Raw genomic sequence first — 16,428 nt, 5'->3', positions numbered from 1 at the left:
TGGTTTTACTTTGTTTAATATCTATTCATAATGATAAGTTTCCTTTAATTTCTTTATCAATAAGAAATAGGTTTCTTCTAATGTTTTTTAATGTTTCTAAATAATTTTTATATATTTTTATATATTTTTTATATATTTGTATTTATACATTGATTATTTTGAATCAATATTGAATCAATATTTAAAAAAATTGAAATTATAAATGTAATGTTAAATAAAAATGAAATTAAGGGATTAAAAATAAGAGAAGTTATAAAAAGAGAAATCGTTGCATGTTTATAGAATATCAACAGGATTAGCATAATTTATTAATGCAAATGTAAATACGAATTATATAACATATCATTTTTTATGATAATGTTCAAAGAAGTAATAATTTATTTATAAAGTTTTTATTAATTTGTATATTTTATGCACGAGAAATTATGATACACGATTCGAAATTATATTATTTTATAGTATATAATTTAAAAAAGAAATACCTCTTTAAACCATTTTTTAACATCTGGTAATTCTTCGTTATCTTCTTCCGTCAATTCACGAACAATATCGGGCCACATAGCCATTAATTCGTTTCTTTCATCTTTAAACGAATTGACATACTTTTGTTCATTATTTGATCTGAAACAAAGAAATTTTATTAATTTTATTTAATTATTTAATTTTAAGTAATTTCTATAATTTAAATAATTAATATTTAATTCTTTATTTATCTTTCGTATAAAGTAATTTTACTGTTAAATGAAAAGCTTATTTTATAAATAATGTTTTTGAAAGAAGGAAATAGAAGTTGTCCCAATAAAATTTGAATATTGTTTCGATTTTTATTTCTAATAGAAAGTTAATGAAACTTCCTATAATTTTATTTATTTCAATGATTTCGATTTATTATATTTCATTTTATTATTATACATTGCTTAATGTTGCTATTTTTCTTGCATATTATTTATTTTTTAAATATTTCAACAAAAAGAAAATTGAATTGTCGTATGTCTAAATGATGTTACGACATGGCTTTTATAATGATTTACATCAAATTAAAAACGAATTTCCTATTTGATATAAAGCTATTTTTTTATTAAATTGTTAGTATACTTTCTTTAAGTTGCATTAGAAGAAAATTTTAATATTTGTAGAAAACAATCATGTTTTTATTAATTCGTTTACAGAATATATAAAAATATTAAAGAATATTCTTTAAGTGGAGCTTTGTAAAATAATATTCCAAAATCTTTCGTTATGACTTTGTGAATAAGTTATTAACTTAAAAAAAATTATTTAATTTAAAAAGAAAGGGAAATCCCATGATCAATCATCATGGGATGTGTAATATAATTAATTATAGCCTTCAGTGAATAAATTAATTAAATGTTATTAATGTAGAAATCGAATGTACCAAAATTCAAAAAGTTAAAGCTAAATCCATGAAAAATCTCTTCATGGTGAATTTAAAAAGTTTGTGAATATCGTAGAACATCAATGACAGTGCGTCTCTTACATAATGACAATTCCTAGCTTAACCAGAATTATGCGAACTAGCCTTCAGATGATTGTTACTCAAAAATGATAAATAGTAAAGAAAGGTTGATTCACTGTGAATCTCATCAACCGCAGGTTATAAAATTATATGCTGATTATAAAATTAAATTAAGCTATTTCTTAATAAAATAAAAAGTTAAGATTGTTATTTAATACCATTTTAATCAAATTTTCTAAAATTAAAATTTGAAATGTTCGTGAATAGTAAGTGCTCGCAAAATTTAATAATGACTTTTTTATATCAAGAATATTTTCTCGTAAATATTTTTCTAAGCATTAGCATGCAAAAAAAAAATATATTATGAAAAGTTAATTACTGATTTTCAATAGAAAATTGGTATTCTTTACATTTTTTGGACAATTTTTTATATTCATTTTATAAATGACTGTACACAGTAATGATTATAATATGATATAATTATAATAAAATAAATACGGTATTATATAATATTATAAGTTAATTATTATAATAACGCTTAATATATTCACTTTATAATTAAATAGTGTCGTTAACATTATAAAATATACCGCTGTATATATATTAAATATATTTTTTTTTGTGAGATAAAATTGAACATTTCTGTTCGATTTATAATAAAATATATAATAAAAAATAATAAGAAAATATATATATATATTTAAAAATAATAAAATATTTTATAAAAAAAATATTTTTACTTACGCATGATATTTTAAAGCCGTATTTTTATTATAACAAGATATCCTATTCTTATGATTATATCCTATTCTTGATGCTTGGCATTTCCACCATAATGAATTTTTTCTTATATTTAAATAATTAAAGATTTTTTGTGTATTTCGTGCACATAACGATAAATTGATATATCTTGATAAAATATAAAACATTTCTATAAAAAATTATATCAATGAATGAACTATAATTTACTTTTTTTAATACTCTATCTTTTGTGCTCAGACTTTAATATTATTATTGAATTATTGGACCGTATATGTAACGCGAAGGAAGGATTTCAAATATGAAGCAATAATATTTATATTAATTTTTCCTCCTTTGCTATTTTTTCACGAGAGATGATAATTTTTGTTCGAAATTAATTGCTAAAGATAATGTTTTATATGCAAATATTTAACCATTTCAAAATTTTCATTTATCAATTTCAAGGAATTAATATGAAAAATCTAACATTACCTGATGTAAATATATACACATCAATTTATTATAAATGATTAATATTATATTTCTATATGAACATAAATATAAAATATATTTCTATATAGTCACAATAAATAATTATTTTTTAATGCAAAAGCTTTCATAATCTATAAAAAATTTATATTTTTTTACAATTACATCATTATTATTAATAATTATATAATTATTAATAATTATATATTATTATTATATATTTAGTATAATTATATAATTATATAATTATATTGATTTTTACTTTTCAATAATATAATTATATAATTATTAATAATTATGTATATAATTATATGAATTATATTATTTATGTATATTTTTTTAAAGAATAATTTTTCAATTTGTCTTCGATTGAACAAACTCGAAATTTAACTTCATTTTTATTTTTCATTTCATTTTTATAAAGAAAGAAGCGAAACAAATAAGATTATATAAGAATAGAATTTAGAATTTTTATAAGATCTTAATTTTTATATACATGCATATGTATATAATATTTATATTTTCCATTACATTATCAAGGAAATAATATTCACGGATTCTATTAAATAAATAATGAAATTTTGTTAAAAGTATATATATTTTTTTTAATAAGATTATATTTAGATAGATTTTATTTAAAAAGATCCTAGAAATTTCATATATTGCTGTTTTTCATAAAAATAATTACAATAATTAAACGAGACTTTTCAATACGTTAATATATAAATTGAAAAATTATTGATGAAAGTATTTCGATTATACGTTATTGTGTTTCCAATAATTCAGTTTCAACTGATACGTTGAAGTTTCAAGTTCAAGTGATTTGGTATACTGTTACGACGTAACAGAAAGAATTCTTCATTTATATATATAAAATTACAAATTACAAATTAATAAGATTCAGAATTAAAATTACTGTTCCAATAGAAGTTTTTATATTCAGTGAAAAATTAAAAAAAATTTGTTTAATTGTATCTCTTGTATAATAAATTTTTGAGATTCTTCCGAATTCAAATACAACGTGAATCGAACTAGTCTTAATAGTCACCTTATTACAAATTGATAATTTCGAATTGTTAGCTCGTTACTGATTCAGGACAGTAAAACAAAATTTTCACAAGACACTGCATATGAATTCAAAATTATCTTTTTCTTAAAAATTTTTTTTAAAAATTGCAACTTTTGATTATATATCACATATCAATATTATAAGAATTAAAAAAAGGAGCATATACCGCTATAGAAAATCATTTTGTATAAAATATTTTAATTGACAACTTTCATATATATAATTATATTATGTTACTATATGGTTTTCAAACGATTTATATCATACAAGAAATTAAAAATAATTTTCCTATTCGTTATAAAAATACTTTTTTAATAGATTGTTGATATACTTTAATGAAGTTTCATTAGAACAAAATTTTTATATTTGTTGAAAAATCATGTTTGTATTATTTCATGTATTTCTTTAATTGGAGATTTTTGTGATAATTTTAAAGAACATTTAATCTCAAAAAATATTAATTTCAAGAAACCAATAAATTAAATATTATGTTTTTTATAAATTGTTAGTAGAAAAGTTTCATTAGAACAAAATTTATATTCGTTAAAAAATATTATATTTTCATTTATTTCTATATACAGTGTATCCAAAATATAAAAATATTCGTTAATTGAAAATTTTAAAAGTAATTTCAAGGAATATTTTCCTTTACGAAATCTTTCATTTGAATGAGTTTTTAACTAATAAAAAGAAAAAAACATTGATCGATTATGGAATGCGTAATGTAATCGATTATACCTTCAGAAAGTGTATAAACTAAATGAATAAACTAATTAAATGTTATTCGTATAAGATAAATAAATCGCATTGATACTGTAAATCATAAATAAATCAAAAATATAAATAATTAAAAAATTCGTGGAAAATCTCTTCACAATGATTGAATTTAAGAAGTTTGTAAGAAACATCGTTTCCACATTGCAGATCAGATCGCTAATATATTTAAACATACTTTTTTTTGAGAAATAAAATTGAATATTCCCTTCAATTTACATATATTATTAAAAAAGTTATAAAAAAAAATTTTTACATATGACATTTTAATGATATATTTATTTTATAACAAGAATATCCTATTCTTGATTTTTGGTATTTCCATCATAATGAATTTTTTCTAATATTTATAAAATTTTCTAATATTTATAAAAAGATTTTCTGTGGATACACAATAAATTGATGTATCTTGATAAAATGTAAAATATTTCTTTAAAAAAATTATATCGAGTTATATCAATGAATGAACTATAATGTTTAATACATTTTCTATGGTATTTTACTTTTTCCATTATAAAATAAATAAAATTCTTGACTCTTTAATTTGCTCAGTGAAATTAGAATCATAAAGCTATTTATAATTATATATGATATATTTATCTAGTTTTGAAACCTCTATAATTGTTTTTAGATATTTTGGATATTTTGAGAAGAGGAGTGATGAAACATTCTCTGGCAACTGTATTCTGATAGAAAATATCGTTCATTAATTTACTACCATCACAAAAGTAATCATCTCCTAGTCAATGCCATTTTTTAAATTTTTCAAGATCATTGAAATATAGTACTAGTAAGACTGATAATGCTAAGTCTACAAAATTCTGGACGTTAATAAATAAGTATTTTTTAATGCAAAAGCTTACTTTTATAATCTATCTATAATATCTATAATCTATCAAAAAAAATATTTTTTTACAACTCTCATCATCATTATTAATAATTATTAATTATATAATTATACAATTATTAATAATTATGTAATTATTATATGTCATTGATTTTTACTTTTCAGTGATATAATTATATAATTATTAATAATTTCAGTGATATAATTATGTAATTATTAATAATTATATCACTGAAAAGTAAAAATCAATGATCTAAGTTATAGAAATTACAAAAGTTGTAAAAATTTTTGAAAATTTGTAAATAAGGAATTATAAAATTAATTTTTTTTTATTTAAGAAAAATATATTTAATTTCAAGGTTAATTTCAAAATAAATCAAAAAGATAATTTCATCAGAACAAAAGTATAGAATTTGTTTTATATTACATTTTATTCATAAAAAATCAATATTTTTTTCAATGATAGAAAATACAACTTTTAAACAATTTTTAACCGATATATTGTTATAGAATTTAAAGTTCACTAAAATTTTATTTGTGGTTTTATTATTCGATATTGCTAGCAATACTACTTCATAGTTGGTTACCTATTTTTCTTCGATACGTATATTTCAAATATTTTGTAAAGAGATACACGTAATTACGTATAATAAAATATGTTCATGCAGCTAAATCCGCATATTTTTATTTATTGTTTTCATTTCCCAGTTAACAGGTTACGAACCCAGATTACGAAAGAAACAATAAATAATTAGGTAAAGTACAGTTAAATTGAAAAAGCACATGGATTAATTATCCGACCTTGAGCAAACGTGAAATATAATCTAATCGTGAGGGAGTATGAAACTATTCATTATAACCTAAAAGCATTAGAAAATTGAGCCTCATGGAAATTTCATGTGCGGTGCATGTGAAATAGTTACAAATGAATTAATTCTTCTTGTATCAGGAGATGATGCGGAAAATCGAATGCGCTACCTAGATAAAAGTCGATAGTACAATTCAACGCATAATCTCTACATCAGAGGATGAAAAACTATTTTTGTATATTATCAATTGTGAATCAACTAAGCATATGTGGAAAAAACTGGAGTCTGTTTACGAACAAAAATCTGATAGTGTACATGTGCTGTTGCAGCAATAGTACAGTTACCAAAAGGAACTGGGCGATGATGTTGCTACTCACATCGTAAAGAGAATCTTGCATATTGACTACAAACTCTGGGTAAGAAAATCAAATGATTATTGCTAAAATACTCATGACATTATCTTCGTCATTCAAATACTTTATTAATGCGCGGGAATCAACTCAACCTAATGAAAGAATTCTCACAAATCTTATTTCAAGGCTCATCAATTGTGAATCAGTTAAAAAAACAAGAACAAGGGAACCGAAGAAAGGGCAGAGAACATTACTTTTACTGCCAATAAGCATCAGTGTAAGAAAAATTTCAAAAAAGGCAACGTTAGACTAAGTATGTGTCATTATTGTCACAAACTAGGTCATTGAATCAAGAAATGCAAAAAAGCAGCAATACCAAACAAAAAATATACAGGAAAAAAAGCAGAGGCACTCATTGGAGCCATATTTGCAGAATATAATTTAAAAATATTCAGTGATGCATGGCACATGGATTTGGATGCGATTAAACACATGTCAAATCGTCGCGAGTGGTTCTCATTATAAAAAATTCGATACAGTAGAAAATATTAAGATAGGCGATGGAAAATATATTCAAGTAATTGGATCAGAAGATATCGACATTCTTGCTTCATTCATTCTTCAATGGAAAAGAGTGGGTGCAAAAATATTTCAGTAATGTTTTTCAGGTACCAGAACTGAGTTTCAATTTTTTTTCGGCGGGTGCAGCTCTTAACAAGCGACTACGATAATATTCCAACGACAAAAAATGCACATTCAACAAATTCACATTCACAACAAATGAAGAATGAAAATATTGTTGCAGCGAGAGAAAGAAAAAGTAAATTATTCGTAATGAAATTTAAAATCATTATAAACGAGCATCAGGCAGTGCGCAATTCTCTTTTCTCTTGGCACAAACGAATGGGTCATCAAAATGTGGATCAAGTGAAGAAAATTTTAAGATCCAAGAACAACTTTTTTAAGAATCAAAAGTTTTGTTACGAAGATTATATAATAGGGAAAATGTACAGACTACCATTCCCAAAAAGCAATACAAAATCTGAGCGCATTGGAAAACTCATCCATATAAATCTTTCAGATCCAATGTAAGAAAATTCGCTTTGAGAAGGAATTCGATATTTCTTAATAATGAAAAATGATTAGAGTGGAGAAGCTTATATTTTATCAAAAATAAATTAGAGACATCACGATGTCTAGAGAATTTCTTTAAGAAGATTAATAAGCATTTAGAAAAAATCAACATCTTCAGATCGGATAATGGCTTTGAATTTGCCAATAAAGAAATTGAGAAATTAACATGGCATTATGCATCAAAAAACGATACCATTTACTCCGGAACAGAATGGTTCTGCTGAACACGAAAACAGAATCATAATTCACTTAGCGAGAATATCATTGCAAGCAGGAAAATTACCAATCAAAATGTGAGCTGAAGTAGTTAATTACATCGTTTATATTTTAAATAGAACTGAACATTTCGAGTCTCAGAATGTTCGGAGAAGAAATGTATTCTATATATTTCCTAAAGAGAAGAGAAGAAAGTAAGATGTCAAAGCCGAAAAAGATATTTTCATTGAGTAAGATGAAAACACAAAAAGATTCTGGATCTGGCTTCCTGAAAGAGGGCAAGTTAAAATATATAGGGATGTAAGATTCACAGATCAACACTACGAATTTAATTTAAATAAAAAACAGAAATCAGATTCAAATACTATAATCTTTGAATATCAAAGATGACACAACTAAAATAAATGAATCGAAAACTATTCAATCGGAAAACAATAAATTTAGATGAAGAATCAAATGATCCAAAAAACAAAAAACAATACGAACAGAATCTACAGAGAGACAGAAATAAAATACGCTGACCGGACAGACTTACATACACAAACATTGTAATTACAGGACAATATGAACCAGAAAGCTATGATGACGCAATCAAATGAAAAGGAGTCATGGATGACGAAATTGATTCTTTGAGAAAAACTCAAACGTGGACATTAATAAATCCGTCATCAGATCATCAAATCATATATCGATGAACTTACTGAAAATGAATAACGATGAAAGCGTTCAACGATTCAAAATTCGTTACTAGAGATTTCAAACAAGCTGCTGGAGTTGATTATGATCATGAAACATTTAGTCCTGTAGCTAGATTTGATTCAATAAGGACTATCTTATCTATCACAGCCTTGAACAAAATATACTTTATTTGACATCGAGACGGTTTTTTTTTATGGAGAACTACGAGATTATCTACGTGCAGCAACCGAAGGAATACGAGAACTGACTGTGTTTGCAAATTGAATCGTAGTTTATACAGTTTATACAGTTAAAGAAGACATCAAGATGTTGGAATCATCGTTTTACAGTGTTATTGAAAAAGCATGGTCTCATGTTCACTAGCGCAGACTATTGCGTATTTACAAGTAGAAACAATCGAGACCGATTGATTCTAGCGATTCATGTCGATGATGGATTAATTACTACAACGAACTAATCATCCATAAAAAAGTTGTCAGCTGAACTTCCTAAGGAATTCGAAGTGAATCCAGTGAAATAAAAACATATCTGGCATTACAAATTGAGCGATTGGCAGATTGGATCTATATTTTTACATCAGGAAGCTTACACTAGGAAAATTTTGCAACGATTTCGGATGAAAAATGCTAACGCTGTAGCAATAAACCAAAACTATAAACTGTGCATGGAGACGCATAAAAATGGGTACAAGGTAAATCAGAGATCCTTTATCACCAAGCGGTAGGAAGTTTAATGTACTTGTCAGTGGACATAAAGACCAGACATTACATTTACAATAAACAAAGCCAGCCAATATTTGGAATAACCCAAAGTCAATATTCACTGGTACGCAGTAAAAAAAATTTTCAAATATCTAAAGGGAATAACAAAACATTATTCATTTTTCAATTGAACAGAATAATCATATTAAAGCATTCAATGAGGCTGATTACGCTGGAAACACTGAAACCAGAAAGTCCACTACTGGTTTTATATTAAAACTTATATTAAAAGGCGATTCTGCAATTGGGAGTTCAATATGACAAAGAATAGTAGCTCTATTGACTGAAGCCGAATACATAGCAGCTAGTCAAACTATGAAAGAGATCATATGGATGAAAATTCTACTCAATGATCTAGCTATGTTTAAGAATATATGACTCTTATAATAACTCTTTACATGGATAACTTGAGCGCAATCAAACTTATTAAAAACCCCAGAATTTCATCGAAGAAGTAAACACATTGAAGCACGCTATTACTTTGTACGAGACAAATTCAACGAGAAGGAGTTTCTTCTGCAACATATAGCATCGGAGGATCAGCAGGCAGACTTTCTAACGAAATCCCTGAGAAGAACAGTATTTGAGATACAAAAAAATATATTGAATATCAAGAGTATCGAACACATGATGGGCACATAGAACTATGATACTCAACATAATAAACATACACACACTAAATAAATTTCAGTTCATTTTTAGTGGGAGTGTTACGGAATTTAAAGTTCACTGAAATTTTATTTGTGATTTTATTATTCAATATTATTACTATTTGTTTTTCTTCGATACGCATACTTCAAATATTTTGTAAACAGATATGCGCAATTACGTATAATAAAATATATTCATTCAGTTAAACCCGTACATTTTTATTTATTGTTTTCACTGCTCAATCAACATATATATATATTTTTCTCATTATATTTTGGAAGCTAAAACATCATAACAATATATAAATTTCCGTTTTTCTTGTTGAAGAAAAGATTAAATATAAAAAATTTTTCTCATAGAAAAAAAAATATATCAAATATATAAATATCTTGATATATATATTTGTTTTATTTAAAATAAAAAAAATGAAAATATAAATTTTAATTTTAAAATGTCTATTCCAGATCTATACTATCAGAATCCATATCAAGTTGATATTTAGAGATCATTAATATTTATGTATCATCAAAATCTCTTGTTAACATTTCCGAGCATTTATTTGTCTCCGAGATTTATGACAGTTTATTGAAAAAAATAGTTTCCACTTCTATTAAGTTTAAACAGAAGATGATATTACGAACAAGAAGATTACCGTTTTCGAGAAGAATTTAAAATTCAACATTTAAAATTGTATATTTTTATTCTAATTCTAAAGATAATATCGTTGACCCAATGGCGATTAATGTGATACTAGTTTGAAAAAATTTATAATAAGTATATGCTGATTAATTCCAGATTGTCAGTATCTTGATATCTTTGTGCACTAATTACCAATTTAATATGAGGAATTTTCTTCTAATTTGAGTTACTATCATTATAAATACCATTATTATTGATTATTATCATTATTATCATGCCCCATTATGATTTTTCCAATTCAATTAGGAAGGAATTTTCTAAGGTCATGAATTTCATTTGTAAATAGAGGCTTACTACGTCGTAATATGACCGCCGGACGATAGTTTCTTCGCAATTAAACATCATTCTTTATCACCATTAGATACAATTACGTGTTGTTACATTGTGAGAGACTCTACTTTCTTGTAGTCACGCACAAGTGTAACCGTTTATATAGTTCGTGTATTCGTTTATATTTTCTATTTTAAAAAATACAATACAATCACGAAGATCAGTTTCTTCACACATACACACATATATATACCTTCAATTGAAAGAGCATTCGATGTGTACATGTATTTTATAATATACTATACTTCACATTACTGCGGGAGCGAACAATATTGGATTCTTTTAGTATTTCTAAAATATAACATTAATTATCTTCATCTTTAATGATTTATTTTTATCAAAATTTTTTTTATTTCGTTATATATTTCTGAATCGATTATGCCAACATATGAATAATGAATAATTAAAATAAAGTAAGTTAAAAAAAAGGAAAAATCTATTTTTGTAATATTTTATTAATTAATTCATAAATATTAAAGTTATATTAATTATTAAAATCAAATAATGCTATTAAATATACTTATGAAATGCTGAATTTCATTCAGCACGATACTTCTAGTTTCAAAATTATCATTGTTCGAATGGAAAGGCAATTTTTAATTTTTATTTTAAAAATTCGGACAACATTGAACAACTGTATGAAGATACTAGCGATACCCGATAATCGTTTAAATTATTTAGATAAAAATGTAAAAGAGATAACATGTAACATTTTATATTTTACTAGAATATTATATCGATTTTATTACAATAATTTAATTTACTATTATTAATTATTCAAAGTACAGAAAAATGTTGAAACGACGGTTAACAGATTCGTAAAATAATATCCAATAATATTTTTCTTAAAAATCTTTATTGACGAGTTTATATCAACAAAAAACACTGATCACGAATCACGAATTGTCAATGCGTAAGCTAACGCGTTTCCAAGCGGAACGATTAATTACATGCCATTATAAGTGATTACAGTTAATCATTCTTGATCATGCAATGAAGTGAATGAAAATACGATTGATACATTGAATACATACTGTTTTTATTTTTTCTTTATTTTTTGTCATTATTTTTCAGTGATGTTTTATTTATTATCAGTTAATTGTTATGCAAATCTACCAAGAATAAGTTTAAAGATGATAAAATGTCGAAATATTATCAATGTTAAGAAAAAATACTTAGGAAAAGGGATTTCAAGAATTTTCTTGAATGACTGATTTTTATCTATTTATTTGATCAATTCTTTTAAATTTTTAATTTTTTTTAAATTTAATACAGTTAATGTAATATGATTATTTATAACTTTTTATTCAAAATATTAAAAATATTTTTTTTATATTCAAAATATATATTTTTTTATTAATAAATAGAATTTTACATATTTTTATATAAAACACAGTTTCTTCGATATATTGCTTTCATTCATTTTAATATTTGATAAATTTTTAGTAATTTATTAAATTTTTTTCCTTTCGAAACATTATATTCCAGTATCTAAAAGTTAAGAAATATCGTTTCGATATTTAAATATAATGAATATAGTTTCTAAGTAGGAATATAGAAAAAAGAAAATATAGGGGTTAATGCTATATATACACTATATATACATATATACTTCAGGTTCAAATATTATACAATCGATTCAATTATTTTAGAAAGCAAAAGATAAAATATTTATCATATCAAGATATGATAAATATGATATGTATCAAATCTGGCTTAATTCTGTTTCTCGAAACGCAAAATTTTAAAATAATAAATAATAAAAAAAAAATACATATGTCTATTATCCATTTTAAGAACATTCGTTTTTTAATTATTTCTTTAGTTAATGTTTAATTGTCGCTCATACAAAATAATGTTATTGTCTTTATTGTCAATTGAAAAAGTTATTATTATGAATAATGTTTTGAAAATATTAAGTCAAGACATACAAAACATACATATAATGGCAACAATTATTTTTAAAAGTAATTTTTCTTGAAAATAGAGTACAAAAAATTTTTATTCTACATTTTCAAACTATTTTTTAATGTAAAATAATTGTTTCAATCGAATTAGTTATCGATAATAAATATTTACCATCAATTTTGTGCTGTTTTGAGATTTATTTTTATCAATATTTATAAATATAGTATGAACATATTAGATAAAATTAAAAATAATATAGATGTATAGTATAGATACATATATGCATATAATTACATACAGTACAATAATTACATATAATAATTACATGATTTTATAATTAAAAAGTTTCTAAAATTGAAAATAATTTGTTTCGAAAAGTAAATAAATTATTTTCTTTTAATTAATTGCTTTCAAAAAAATTTTCTTCAAATAATTGATATGAACCATAATATCTATAGATTATACAGAATAAAAAAAAAATCTCCTTAAAATGAAGAAAATCATTTATTTATTTTTTATATATCATTACTTGAAAAATAAATTTATATTTCGAAAAAAATCTTCTTGAACTTACTTATTAATCCAATAAATACGCTAAATTAAAGATATTACTTTTTATATTTTATTTTATTTTGTATCAAATTCCCTTCAACACTTTTATCATCGTATTAATTATTATAAAATATTATTTTATATTATTTCATAAGAAAATAATTTATATGAGTTAATTTTAAAGACATATGATTCATAAGACTATAGAATTCTCAGCTTCATAAAAATTGCCGAAGAAGACCAAGCTAAATTAAATTTTGCATGATGCAAAAATAAATAATAGAAATAAGTTCACAACTTATGTTATATTTTATATATATATATATTATATTTATATATTATATTTATATTATATATTATATATATTATATTTATATATTTATATATTATGTTATATTATATTTTCTTAAAAAACGATTTTTCAACTTGTCTTCGATTGAAAAAACTCGAAATTTAACTTCATTTTTATTTTTCATTTCATTTTTATAAAGAAAGAAGCGAAACAAATAAAATTATATAACATTTAGAATTTTTATAAGATTTTAATTTTTATATACATGCATATATATATAATATTTATATTTTCCATTATATTATCAAGGAAATAATATTCATGGATTCTATTAAATAAATAATGAAATTTTGTTAAAAGTATTTTTTTTTTTAATAAGATTATATTTAGATAGATTTTATTTAAAAAGATCCTAGAAATTTCATATATTGCTGTTTTTCATAAAAATAATTACAATAATTAAACGAGACTTTTCAATACGTTAATATATAAGTTGAAAAATTATTAGATGAAAGTATTTCGATTACACGTTATTGTGTTTCCAATAATTCAGTTTCAACTGATACGTTGGAGTTTCAAGTTCAAGTGATTTGGTATACTGTTACGACGCAACAGAAAGAATTCTTCATTTATATATATAAAATTACAAATTACAAATTAATAAGATTCAGAATTAAAATTACCGTTCCAATAAAAGTTTTTATATTCAGTGAAAAATTAAAAAAAATTTGTTTAATTGTATCTCTTGTATAATAAATTTTTGAGATTCTTCTGAATTCAAATACAACGTAAATCGAATTAGTTTTAATAGTCATCTTATTACAAATTGATAGTTTCGAATTGTTAGCTCGTTACTGATTCAGGACAGTAAAACAAAATTTTTACAAGACACTGCATATGAATTCAAAATTATCTTTTTCTTAAAAATTTTTTTTAAAAATTGCAACTTTTGATTATATATCACATATCAATATTATAAGAATTAAAAAAAGGAGCATATACCGCTATAGAAAATCATTTTGTATAAAATATTTTAATTGACAACTTTCATATATATAATTAAATTATGTTACTATATGGTTTTCAAATATATTTATATCATACAAGAAATTAAAAGCAATTTTCCTATTCGTTATAAAAATATTTTATTAATAGATTGTTAATATACTTTAATAAAGTTTCATTACAACAAAATTTTTATATTTATTATAACATTATGTTTTCATTTATTTCTATATACAGTGTATCAAAAATATAGAAATATTCGTTAATTGAAAATTTTAAAAGTAATTTCAAGAAATATTTTTCTTTATGAAATCTTTTGTTATGTCTTTAAATGAGTTTTTAACTAAAAAAAAAAACGTTGATCGGTTATGGAATGCATAATGTATCGATTGTATCTTCAAAAAGTGTATAAACTAAATAAATAAACTAATTAAATGTTATTTGTATAAGATAAATAAATCGCATTGATACTGTAAATGAGAAAAAAAATGTTTTATGTTTTACTAGAGTATTGTAACGGTTCATTGAAGATCAAAAAGATCAAAATTTGATTTCTTTCTCTAATCTCGTGATATCAATATATCTAAACATTCATCATGCTCTGTTTTTCTATGATACTGCAAATTACAAAAATATTTGATAAAATGGTGTTGTTATAATTCTATTAATGTTAATATAAAATCTAAATTTATATACAAAAAAATACATGCGTATTTATATTTATTTATTTAATTTATATACAAGAAAATTCAAAATTGTTGTGCACATTCTTAAACTATATTGTATTATAATTATCATGTTATGAAGAAAAAAGTAAGAATAAATTTCTCGACAGAATTAACAATTTTTATGTTTTCAATTTAATAAGCAATATGTTATCCATACTAAATGTTATCCATACAATTCAATATAATTTATGAAAGATATACAATTTTATTAACTTCTTTAAAAGTATAAAAAAAAAAATATATGAAGATCAACTGAACAAGAGATCAACATTTATTCATATTTCGAAAATAAAAAGAGAAATATTTAAGAAAATTAAAATTTAAATGAAAACAAAATTTATTGGCTGTATGCTCATTTTTCAGCAATACTTTTACATAGGAATATAAATGTATAATTATATAATTTCCACAATATGTTTGAAATATTGTTACTATCGAAATCCAAAATTTCATTATCTCCTCTCATTCATTATTCTTCACATCAATGAAACGAATATTCTTGATTCATCTCAAAATGTGAAAGAAATTAAGTCATAAAGTGTTCAATTAAAAAAAAAAGTAATCCATTGTAAAATACTAATTAAATTCGTGAATGATTAATGTAAATAAAGCTATCTTATACATTTTATATATATACATATTTTCTAAAGGAAGATATTACAATGCTCTGTTTTTATTAAATTGTTTGTACAAGAAAAATAATAATTTTGGCTTTATTATAAATAATTAATATATGAATTAACAATTATTTTTTGAGCATTGTTTACACAAATAAAAAATTTGTTTAAAAAATAAAAAAACTCGCTTTTAAGAAAATATTTATGATATCTATATAACAATTTTTCGACTTAAAATATTTCTCAAGAAATTTATATATACTATTTCCATAATGAA

General features: G+C 22.8%; 2 protein-coding genes across 16 annotated transcripts in view; one reads left to right on the top strand and one right to left on the bottom strand.

The window, feature by feature from the left end:
• The window catches only part of LOC133667184 (uncharacterized), a 153,371-nt gene that overhangs the window by 58,710 nt on the left and 78,233 nt on the right, over positions 1-16,428 (top strand). The window lies entirely within an intron of this gene.
• Positions 1-16,428, bottom strand: part of LOC107993986 (farnesyl pyrophosphate synthase-like) — a 75,317-nt gene that overhangs the window by 6,435 nt on the left and 52,454 nt on the right. For 11 of the 13 annotated variants that reach the window (XM_062084006.1, XM_062084011.1, XM_062084007.1 and 8 more), the window contains one exon: positions 483-621. In XM_062084006.1, the coding sequence (XP_061939990.1) occupies positions 483-566 (84 nt within the window). In that variant the 5' untranslated portion in view covers positions 567-621. Of the gene's footprint in view, positions 1-482; positions 622-2,221; positions 2,604-16,428 lie in introns of those variants that run through there. The other 2 variants (XM_062084004.1, XM_062084005.1) reach the window with 2 other exon arrangements.

Source organism: Apis cerana, linkage group LG13 (assembly GCF_029169275.1).
Source record: "Apis cerana isolate GH-2021 linkage group LG13, AcerK_1.0, whole genome shotgun sequence".
NCBI lineage: Eukaryota > Metazoa > Arthropoda > Insecta > Hymenoptera > Apidae > Apis > Apis cerana.
The sequence above is the reverse complement of the archived record's forward strand: the minus strand, read 5'-3'. Positions and strand labels throughout refer to the sequence as shown.